General features: G+C 29.0%; 1 protein-coding gene across 5 annotated transcripts in view; it reads right to left on the bottom strand.

The window, feature by feature from the left end:
• Positions 1-12426, bottom strand: part of Ctr1A (Copper transporter 1A) — a 36817-nt gene that overhangs the window by 11636 nt on the left and 12755 nt on the right. For all 5 annotated transcript variants that reach the window (XM_075302698.1, XM_075302694.1, XM_075302695.1 and 2 more), the window contains 3 exons: positions 2666-2751; positions 2358-2572; positions 2049-2293 (listed from right to left, as the gene is read on the bottom strand). In XM_075302698.1, coding sequence (XP_075158813.1) covers positions 2049-2293; positions 2358-2572; positions 2666-2699 — 494 coding nt within the window. In that variant the 5' untranslated portion in view covers positions 2700-2751. The remainder of the gene's footprint in view (positions 1-2048; positions 2294-2357; positions 2573-2665; positions 2752-12426) is intronic.

Genomic DNA, 12426 nt, shown 5'->3' with positions numbered 1-12426 from the left:
AAAATGGTGAATATCGGTCCATGTGCACTGATAATGAAAATTGCTTGAAATTATAGTTTCCAGATTTTACTTTTGGTAATCATTTAAATAATTGGGGTAAAAATCTACAGATGTTAGATTTTAAATCAAGGCGTTATTTCATTTTCTTGCACACTTGCTCACGATGTTTATGATTCCTCTAAAACTCAAACAAATATGGTTCTTATAAATCCAGAATCTGATCTAGTCTTCATAGGTGATATCTTTGAATTTATCTTCGCGAAGTGTATTGGTTAAACTGATCCGCTTGTCACCAAATCCCCCTGAAATTTTCACAGGAAACTATAATATTTGATTCATGGTGGTGGGTATTTAAGATTCGGCCAGGCCAAACTTACAGCTTTATATACTTGTTTTATTTCTAGGCTTAAAAATGTCAAAAATACAATATATTGAGGGGTATATAAATATGGGAAATCTTTGACCCACCGATAGGAGATATGGTGATTTCGAGAACATGACAAAAAACGGACCCCATTTTTGTTTGTTTGGTATTTGGCTTTTTAAAAGTATTTATCGGACTTCGAATGAACCTTTCTGTTTTCCCAAAATTTTTTTTCTAGGCTTAACAATTTCTACATAAATTTGGGAAATCTTTGACCCACCGATAGGAGCTATGGTGATTTCGAGAACATGACAAAAAATGGACCCCATTTTGTTTTTTTGGTTTTTAGCTTTTTAAAAGTATTTATCGGACTTCGAACCAACCTTTCTGTTTTTCCAAATTTTTTTCTAAGCTTAAATTTTTCTACAATACAATATAGTGAGGGGTATATAAATATGGGAAATATTTGACCCACATATGGGAAATCTTTAACCCACATATGGGAAATCTTTGACCCACCGATAGGAGCTATGGTTATTTTCGAGAACATGACAAAAAACGGACCACATTTTGTTTGTTTGGTATTTGGCTTTTTAAAAGTATTAACGGACTTCGAACCAACCTTTCTGTTTTCCCAAATTTTTCTTCTAGGTTTAACAATTTCTACATAAATATGGGAAATCTTTGACCCACCGATAGGAGCTATGGTGATTTCGAGAACATGACAAAAAACGGACCCCATTTTTGTTTGTTTGGTATTTGGCTTTTTAAAAGTATTTATCGGACTTCGAATGAACCTTTCTGTTTTCCCAAAATTTTTTTTCTAGGCTTAACAATTTCTACATAAATTTGGGAAATCTTTGACCCACCTATAGGAGCTATGGTGATTTCGAGAACATGACAAAAAACGGACCCCATTTTGTTTGTTTGGCTTTTTAAAAGTATTTATCGGACTTCGAACCAACCTTTCTGTTTTTCCAAATTTTTTTCTAGGCTTAAATTTTTCTACAATACAATATAGTGAGGGGTATATAAATATGGGAAATCTTTGGCGCACATATGGGAAATCTTTGACCCACCGATAGGAGCTATGGTGCTTTCGAGAACATGACAAAAAACGGACCGCATTTTGTTTGTTTGGCATTTGGCTTTTTAAAAGTATTAACGGACTTCGAACCAACCTTTCTGTTTCCCAAATTTTTCTTCTAGGCTTAACAATTTCTTCATAAATATGGGAAATCTTTGACCCACCGATAGGAGCTATGGTGATTTCGAGAATATAACAAAAAACGGACTCCATTTTTTGTTTGGCATTTGGCTTTTTAAAAGTATTTATCGGGCTTCGAACCAACCTTTCTGTTTTCCAAATTTTTTTCTAGGCTTAAAATATTCTAAAATACAATATATTGGAGGGTATATATGAATATTGGAACTCTGACCCATATATGGGATATCTTTGACCCACAGATAGAAGCTATGGTGATTTCGACAACATGACAAAAAACGAACCCCATTTTTCTTTTTGGTATTTGGCTTTTTAAAAGTATTTATCGGACTTTAACCGAGACCGAAGGGTTAGGTTTTCCCAAAATTTCTACTAGTCTTCACAATTTCTACAATACAATATAGTGAGGGGTATATAAATATGGGATTTTTTTAAACCAAAACCATTATACAAACTTACTGCACGGGTGATGGATTACTTGGAGCTGGTGGCATTTGTCCTGATTCTGGATTAGCTTGTGGTCCCGTAACAGGACGATATTCCAATAAATTATAGGTTTTCCAAAACAAAAATTCACGATAATATTTCAAACCTTCGTATAATACGGCCAATATAAATATACCAGCCATAGATGCTATTAAACCACCGATGCTATTGATTTTCCAAAAATCTAAAAGTATTGTTTCCTCATAGCCAAAATGAAACTAGAATTAAAAACATATGCATATAGAATAAAGGATAACAATGTGTTTATATCTATAACTTTACCGACATGGACATCATATGATTCACCATGTGATTCATATGATTCATGTGTCCCCCCATCATATTATTTTGTTCTGCTGGTGCATGATGCATATGGGCATGATCATGAGAGGCGGGTACTATGACATCGGCAGGCGACATTGTTGTTGTAGTGGTTAATGATAAAATACCGTGGCCGGCATGAGAGTCGTGCATACTATGACCATGATCATGTCCGGCTGGAAGAAAATAACAATAACAATGATAAATATTTTGTTAAGTAAACTATAAATAATAAATATTTTATAAAAGTATTTAATAAAAAAACTTACCATGGTGATCCATATTATGTTCCGAATGATCCATTGCAAACTATTTAGGTTATATGAGCAGATAACAGGTTAATACCGTAAATATTCTGAAATAAAATAAAAAATAATAGTCATTGATATTAATTTGAATGAGTAAAGAAGTAACTAAAGAAGTAAATTGCTCGTCTTCAAAAAGCAAATAAAGACAAAGTGAATTAATTTTTGTTGATAGCAGTACCAAATAAAACCAATTCTGTGAAAAATAAATTATAATGGATCTCGTTATAAAATATGTCTATTATATTACATTATAATTGATTTATGGTGAATAATTATTTTTAATTTGTGCAAAATGCAAAAATTTCATTTTTTCATTGCATTTATATGCACAATTTTGTAATTTCAAAATTAATTTATTAAAACTATCATATTCTATAACAAAGGCCGTATTCTATCCGAAAATGCGTATCACTACTCCATAACAATCAGTGTTATCGAGAAATTAACAGCTTTATTCAATGGGTCACACACTCGAAACAAAAAGAGTGATCTTAAAATCAAATCATATTTCGAGAAATGTCTTTTGAGTTTTGTTGTAGCAATTCATATTCACAGCGGCGATTATTGCTTACGTCTTTTTGGCTTGTTATAACGACAGTTTTTAATGTAACTATTCGAAAATACTATAAACAACTAATTATTCCAGAACTTATATATAATTACAGAAGACAAAATCGACGATAAAGCCAAAAACCACAGTTGGGTTTACTATATTTTGATAAATTATCATAGTTTTATATTTGTATAATGCTTGAAAAATATAATGAATATATAATAAATCGCAACCTTAGTATAATAATATAATATCTCCATATAAGTTTACATTCTCAAAAAATCGCCTGTGTAACATATACTCCCAAACATAATCTGCTTCGAGCAAACAAAAAATTATGCAAACATATTTTATATTCCGCCCTAAATTGAATAATGTTTATATTTAAGCATTTAAAGTATTTGATGTTGATGAATGCAAGTCCATTTATCAATATAAAACAAGTAAGGAAAGTGTAAAGTCGGGTGGGGCCGACTATATTATACCCTGCACCACTTTGTAAATCCACATTTTCGATGCCATATCAAATCCGTCCAATGTGTTGGATGCTATATGCACCCATACATATATATTCTGTATATCTGACGACATCTGGACCGAGTTCTACAATACTTGTAGATTTTGCATTTAAGTCGGCCAATGCGTTGAGGTGGAATACAATGTTAGTAAAAAAAAAATATCGGAAATATTTAAATATGAACCAATTTTGAGGTAACTTCGTAAAAGTGTATTTATGATTTATAGGTCGATAGATATGTATTAGAAATAAAGGAAAATTTGAGTTACTTTTACAAGTTTTCGACTTAGAAAATGTGGGTATTTTGGTCATTTTTGCCCAAATCGGAAAAATAATCTATGGAAGCTATATAGAAATCTGAACCGATTTCAAACAAATTTGACATGCATACTTACTATTTTAATTCTACTCCCTGTGCAACATTTCACGTAAATCAGACTACAACTTTGAACTCTGTGGTCATATGACGGAAAATCGGGCGAAATATGTATATATGGGAGCTATATCTAAATCTGAACCGATTTCAATAAAATTTAGCACATTTGACTACACTACTAATTGTACTCCTAGTGCAAAATTTCAAACAAATTGCGCTAAAACTCTGGCTTCTGGGGCCATATAAGTCTATATCGGGCGAAAGATTTATAGAAAATTGTCTCAAAATTTTATTTCCATAGAAAATTTTGTCAAAATTTTATTTCTGTAGAAAATTTTGTCAAAATTTTATTTATATAGAAAATTTTATTTCTATCGAACATTTTGTCAACATTTTATTTCTATAGAAAATTTTGTAAAATTTTTTTTCTATACAAATTTCTGTCAACAATTTATTTCTATAGAAAATTTGGTAAAATTTTATTTCTATGGAAAATTTTGTCAAAATTTTATTCCTATCGAAAATTTTGCCAAAATTTTATTTCCATCGAAAATTTTTTGAAAATTTTATTTCTATATAAAATTGTGTCAACACTTTATTTCTATAGAAAATTTTGTCAAAATTTTATTTCTATAGAAAATTTTGTCAAAATGTTAATTCTATAGAAAATTTTGTCAAAATTTTATTTCTATAGAAAATTTTGTCAAAATGTTATTTCTATAGAAAATTTTGTCAAAATTTTATTTCTATAGAAATTTTTGTCAAAATGTTATTTCAATAGAAAATTTTGTCGAAATTGTATTTCTATCGAAAATTTTGTCAAAATTTTATTTCTATAGAAATTTTTGTCAAAATGTTATTTCAATAGAAAATTTTGTCAAAATTTTATTTCTATAGAAAATTTTGTCAAAATTTTATTTCTATAGAAAATTTTGTCAAAATTTTATTTCTATAGAAAATTTTGTCAAAATTGTATTTCTATAGAAAATTTTGTCAAAATTATATTTCTATAGAAATTTTTGTCAATATTTTATTTCTATAGAAAATTTCGTCAAAATTGTATTTCTATAGAAAATTTTGTCAAAATTTTATTTCTATAGAAAATTTTGTCAAAAATTTATTTCTATAGAAAACTTTGTCAAAATTGTATTTCTATAGAAAATTTTGTCAAAATTATATTTCTATAGAAAATTTTGTCAAAATTTTATTTCTATAGAAATTTTTGTCAAAATTTTATTTCAATAAAAAATTTTGTCAAAATTTTATTTCTATATATGAATTGCAAAATCTACCAGAACATTAAAAATTCTACCAATCTGCACTGAAAAAAAAGCATGCCAGGTTCCAAAAAAAATTTTGATTCCGAGTCAAAGACGCGGAAAATACAAGTAAGGATACTTTTAAGACACCCCGTGTAAAAATTGGAGGATCCAATCCTATCTAATAATATCAAATTGGATCTGTTCAGATATTGGTTCAGACATAATTAGATATGCACAGATATGCTATATATGGTGCTAGATCTGGTTAGATATAATTGCAGATCTCATCATATATAGTATATCTAATTATATCTGGCATATCTAATAATATATGCTTGGATGGGGCCATATATAGCACTATATCTAATAAGATATGGTAGATATAACATCATATCTGACTATATATGGGGTTAAATACGGTCCAAAATATAATAAAAAAAAATCATGAACAAGTTAAAAAGATTTTTGAAATACACGTCTAAACCTCAATGTCATTATGTCAAATGTCAACGCCGTCAGGGGCATCACTTCTAAACAAATATAACGGCAGACTAGCTGAGAAAATTAAGAAATTTAATATAATTGTTTTAAATGTGTTCCTTTGATAAAGTGTATATCGTTTCCTTTATTGCGGAGATTATGTAGGTAAGTAGATTGTATTTGTTATTTCCTTAGTAGTCATTTTCACATTGTTTTACTATTTTCTAGATTTAGAAAAAAAGGAAACCTCAGTGGTGTACTGGTTAACATGCCCGCCTTGCATTCAAAAGGTCACGGGTTCAATCCCAGTTCCGACCAACACCAAAAATTATTTCGGCGGTGGATTATCTCCTCGCAGTAATGTTGGTGACATTTCTGCTTCAAAGATTCTCTAAGTTGTTTCAGCGCAACGTGAAATGCCGATAGGACTCGATTATAGCAAGGAGGTCCCATGTTATTGAGCTAATTATTGAATCGAGCAGCAGTCAGTGATAAGTGAGATGTTGATCACTGTGATGTCATGATGGTCTGAATAGTATGTATGAGCCTAAAATAACAGCCTATCGCTATACCTAACCTAATCCCGAATACACTTTAAATGTGAGTATAAAATTATATGACAATTTTTATTGCAACTTAAAGAAGAATGATCCAAAAAAATACTAATACTTGCTTACATAGTTCAATATATTCCCATATTTTTTTATTCCTATATTTGTTTAATAATTGTTTTTTTTTACTTAATTTCATTGCAGATTGCCTTAACGCTGTATTACTTTAGTCGCGTGTCTAAGTCCAAAGCAGAAGAAACAAACGAAAAACCCTTGGACAACACTCTAACTGAACTGTCAATACTCTTAAATAGCTTTGATGGATCAATTTAAATTAAACATATTTATTATGCACATACTTTTTGTCTGTATTATTAAATAAAACAATTGATCTCATTTTATATACAAATTATGGGCTTTTATGTGTTGAAAGATCTCGAAAGATACAATTGTATCAAATAATATACAATTATATCAAATTAGATCTGATTAGATGTGTCTCATTTTTGAGATCTGATCAGATCCAATTTCATAGTATTTAGATCTGACCAGATATAACCATTTTTCGGATCTGCTCAGATCTGACCATATCTTGGCTCAGATCTAACCATATCAAATCAGATCCCCCAATTTTTACACGGGACAATTCTCTTTTAAATTTGCCGTTTGTGTATTTTATTTTAAATTTTTCGCTTTTCAGCTATTTCTCTTCATATGCCATCAAAGTCCCTTAAAAACGAGTTAACGATAACTTTATTTTCCAAATTCAGACTCGATTTCTGGTAGAATTTATACTATGTTTCAAGTAAAAAATGTCTTTAAAATAAAGTGTTGAAAAACATGTCCTATTTTTGAACGATTTTTTGCTTTGTAGTCAAGATGCAAAAGGATAACAAATTTAAAGACAGTTTCATTAATTTTAAAGAATTTTTCTGAATTACTAAAGTCAAGTTGACCTTACCTCATAAAAATTTTCTTTCGTGTTATGATACACATTTTTAAGTCAAATCACTTAATTATAAGGATAATACGACTTCATTGAAAAGGTTATCGACTTTTGGACAAGGAAATAAACTGTATATTATAGAAATGCGTCTTCTATGCTAAGCAAAATGTGCATTCGTATGTTCAGGACATGAAATCTTTGGCCTCACGATAATATTTATTTCGGTGTACCAAGCAGTAAAAAATCTACCATCTTTGGTAGAATTCTACCAACTGTGGCAACCGTGATTACAGAACCGAAAGAGGTGAGAAGGAATTAAAACATAGCCACAAATATCTGGAAAAAATTGTAGTCTTTAGTAAAGTTTTCACATCCTGTAAAAGAGGCAAACGTTTCTTCCAAAGAATCGTATTTACAGCAAAAAGCAATTATTATTATTTTTGTACAAAGTGTTCTAGATTGATTTAGTCTACTACAAAATGAATGTATCTTTGAGATAAGACCTTTTTTTTTTGGTTAAAATACCACCATAAAAATTTCAATTATTTTCCTTTTGTGTTTGACACTGTTTATGTTTATGTTAAAAACCTCAAAAAAAACGAAACGAATTAAAGCCACATACCAAAAGTGATTGTCTTCTGTATCGGATAATAACAATGTATGAATGAATGGATAACAAACAACAGTCAAGTGAGATAATTTTGATGGTCAAAATGGAGTAAGGCTTTATATGGGTCACTACCACTAAGGGAGTGATTTAATATCTGTAACGATCTGCTGTACAATGATATGAAAGGGTAAAAAGAGAGATAAATAATTATACAATTACTTTTTGATTGTCATGATTAGAATTGCTTTCATTTTATATTGATAACGTGTTACCGTTAATTTTTGAAAGTAAAATAAAAATTAATGAAATTATGAAATGGTACAGTGAACAAAACTTTAAGTAAAAAAAAAACTTTTTAAAATAAGTTTTTAGTGGACTAAAATAAAGTTAAATCGGCTATTGAAATTTTCGTTGTCTTTTTTCTGAGAGTAAGTTATTAATATCGCACAACATTCATTTGACCTAAATGCATCGTTACCATGATAAAAAGTTATTTTAATTGCAAAAACAATGAAAAGTGTTATCATTTATCAAAACATCTTAAGAATATGGCTTTTTGGACATCTAAGTGCTAAAGATATTTAAGATGCTGCTTCTCGTTAACAAAATTTGCATAACAGATAAAGAATCGTAAAACGACTGCATTGGTTTTCTGTTGCTCAAATATAAAAATATAAATTAAATATAATAATGGCATTAACCGTTAATATCAGTTACTTTTGTATATATTCAATGAACGCTTTGAACTTCAAGGTCTTGAATGTCTGTTTTGATGAGTTTTTATAATTGAGTTGAAATAAAAAATTTCAGGCATGGTAACCATGGCACCACGGTGGCTCCCAAAAGAACAATGTTAGCGACACCTGTTTTCCAAACGTTTTAATTTTTGTTTTTGCGTGCAATTATCTTACTGTTTATCTTGGGATAAAATACAAAAATGGTACGAAATGCGAGTCTAATAACTAGAAGTTTTTTTCGGGAACGGGATCCCGAGATTTGGCCATATTTTTCTCCCGGTTTCCCGGGTATTAAAAATGGGAATTTCTGGAATTTTTTCACAGTATTTCATGCGGTCGTGTACTCTAGTTCAGATTCTAACGGGCTGCCTATTCTTTTAAAGGGAGCCCGTTCGTGATACTTCTATGAGCGCGCATTTCGATGGACAAGTAGTCCAGTAACAAAAGCGTCGCCAAAAAAGTAGTGAAAATGTTCTTTTTGGATCCGGAAGTAGTGCAAAATTGGAGCAGAAGCGATGAATTTAACATGAGCTCGTCATTTTTGGGAGTACATCTTTTGAAAGAGCTTTTAAAGTTGTGCCGTTGGAAGAACTTCCAAAATTTTTTGCTGGGAGACTAAGTAAGTCCTTCAAAACCGCACGTTTATAATTGCATAATTTCAAAATATTTGAATTTGTTATTGTTAGGAAGTATGTATTTATAAAATATGAAAATGGCATACTTTGTGATGATATCTATTATTAAATTAAATTTTAAATGACTTCGTAGTATTTTGAATAATATTAATAACCGAGTACGTACACTCAAAAAACAGTGAACCCACAAGAAAAGAACATTTCGGCTATTTTTAAGGTAATTTTAGAAAAATTTAACTAACATACGCAGATGTCACAACGATTACACAAAAATAAATAAATATTTTTCAAAAAATTCAAGAATTTAATTTAATTTATTCTTACTTCTTTAAAAAAATGTCGAAGTTTGAAGAAAAAATTAATTAAAAATTATTTAGAAATTTTGATTTTATTCGATCGACTCCTTATGAAGCAATTAAATTTAATTGTGAAAAAACGAGCTCAAGCTTGATTAATTATTTTCTATTGGAAAAAAATTGTCCTTAAAAATTTCAAAATTGTCTTTAGTACCATACAATTCGTATGGGCATAAACAAATATTTGATTAGAAAATTAATTGATTTGATTTGAAAAGTTCAATTAATTTTTTAATTGGTTCAATTAAAAATTTAATTGATTTTGATTGCAGAACTCAATTATTTTTTTGAATTAAAAACGTAAATGCACAGAAAAAATTATTTCTGAATCAATCACGAAATTAATTGATCCAATTAATCTTTTAATTGAAACGTCTTCCATCACGAAAATGATAAGATCAATCACAGTTTTAATTGGACATAAAAAATATACTTGATTAAAAAATTAATTGATTTCATGAGCAGAACTCAATTATTTTTTTGAATTAAAAACGTAAATGCACAGAAAAAAATTATTTCTGAATCAATCACAAAACTAATTGATCCAATTAATCTTTTAATTGAAATGTCTTCCACCACGAAAATAATAAGACCAATCACAGTTTTAATTGGACATAAAAAAATATACTTGATTAAAAAATTAATTGAGTTCATGAGCAATTTTTTAATTGATTCAATTAGAAATTTAATTCATGTTGATTGCAAAACTCTATTAATTATTTAATAAAAACCTAACTGCTTTCAAACACTTTATTAATTGACTTAGTCTTCCGAGTTTAATTAAAATTAAAAAAAAAATATATTACAAATTAAAAAAAAAAAATCAATCATTGACTTAATGTTCGAAAATCGAGCGATATGTATATATGGGAGCTATATAAATCTGAACCGATTTGAATATTTGGCAAGTTTGGTTGATACCACAGAAGGTTACTGTGTGCTAAATTTGAGGAAGATCGGTTAATAAATAAGGCTATTAAGACCGAATTCTCGAAAATCGGTCGATACATATATATGGGAGCTATAGCTAAATCTGGGCACATATAGTAAGTACTACAGAAAATTAGATTTGACCAACTTTGATTAGGATCGGTTGATAAATAAGGGACTTATGGAAAATTTTGGGAAAATCTGGCGATACATATATTTGGGAGCTATATCTAAATCGGAACCGATTTCAATGAAATTTTGCACACTTAAAGGGTGGCAAATTAGATTACTTTGTGGCATATTTGACGACAATCGTTTAGTAAATAAGCGATATCGGGCGCTTATTTACTAAACGATATGGGGCGATACATATATATAGGAGCTATATCTAAATTTGATCCGATTTTTTCCAAATTCAATAGTGTTCGTCCTTGTGCCAAAAACAAAAATGTCATATACCAAATTTCATCAAAATCGTTTAATAATTGCGACCGGAATCCTGCGAACAACAAATACATGGACAGACGGACGGATACCAAGGGCTAGATGGACTCAGGAGGTGAGTCGATCGGTATATATTTTATGGGGTCTAAAATCAATATTTCTGTTAGGCACATTTTTTGGCAGATCAAACTTATTATACCGTGACCACTATTTGGTTTAGGGTATAAAAAGTGATGGATTTTTTATTTGAATTTTTAAATAAAAAATTATTTCAAACAATCAATTTTTTAAGCAAACTAAAAACACAAAGTCAGATAAGAAAGTAATTGAAAAAAGTTACGTTTTTATTCCAAGAAATTGAGTTTTGCAATCAACACCTATAAAATTTTTAATTGAACCATTTAAAAAATTAATTGAAATTTTCAAATCAAATCAATTGATTTTTTGATCAAATATTTTTTATGCCCAATTAAAACTGTGTTTGATACTATTATTTTCGTGATTGAAGAACAATTAATTTCGCGATTGAGTCAGAAAAGTTTTTTTTTGTATATATACACACAAAAACATTTTTTTTCTGATCCAATCACAAAATTAATTGAACCAATTAATTTTTTTAATTGAAATGTCTTCAATCACAGAAATGATAGTATCAATTAAAAAATTAATTTACCCATTTAAAAAATTAATTGATCCATTTAAAAAATTAATTGATACTATCAATTTTTGTGATTAATTTTTGTTTCAATTAAAAAATTTATTGAATCAATTAAATTTTTAATTGAATATTTTTTAAAACTCAATTAAGACTTTAATTGGAAAAAATTTCGTGAATATGTTTTCTGTGTAGAGATCAACAACGTCATAGACAGACACAATGTTACAATGTTATTAACTTTTTGGTACGAAATTAGAATTTTGTGAAATTGTGTACTTTTATCTTTCTGGGTTAAACAATTTTTTTAATGTTTAGGGGTATTTATGTTCTTTACGTCTATGTCTTTTGTTAGTAAAGAAAGCATTCAAAAAAATTATATTTTGATTACAGTTTACATGTGAAGATAATTTTGCGGTTAAATTGGCCTTCAATATCAAAAACTTGATAGCTATGAACGTGAATGACCCTTTACAAACACTAAGCTCGATTTCATTTCCAATTCTTGGTAGATATTTTTTGTGAAAGGGTATTTCAAGTGAAACGAATCGAATCGTCTAGAAATACCAAAATAAATAGTAAAAAACAATCTTGGTACAATTTAGAATAAGTCGATGTCTTTTTTCCCCCGATTCGAATGGTTCATCTGATGTCTCTTGTATATGTTGGA

The sequence above is a fragment of the Haematobia irritans genome, chromosome 3 (assembly GCF_050003625.1).
Source record: "Haematobia irritans isolate KBUSLIRL chromosome 3, ASM5000362v1, whole genome shotgun sequence".
Classification (NCBI taxonomy): Eukaryota; Metazoa; Arthropoda; class Insecta; order Diptera; family Muscidae; genus Haematobia; species Haematobia irritans.
This window is presented reverse-complemented; position numbering and strand designations above follow the sequence as displayed.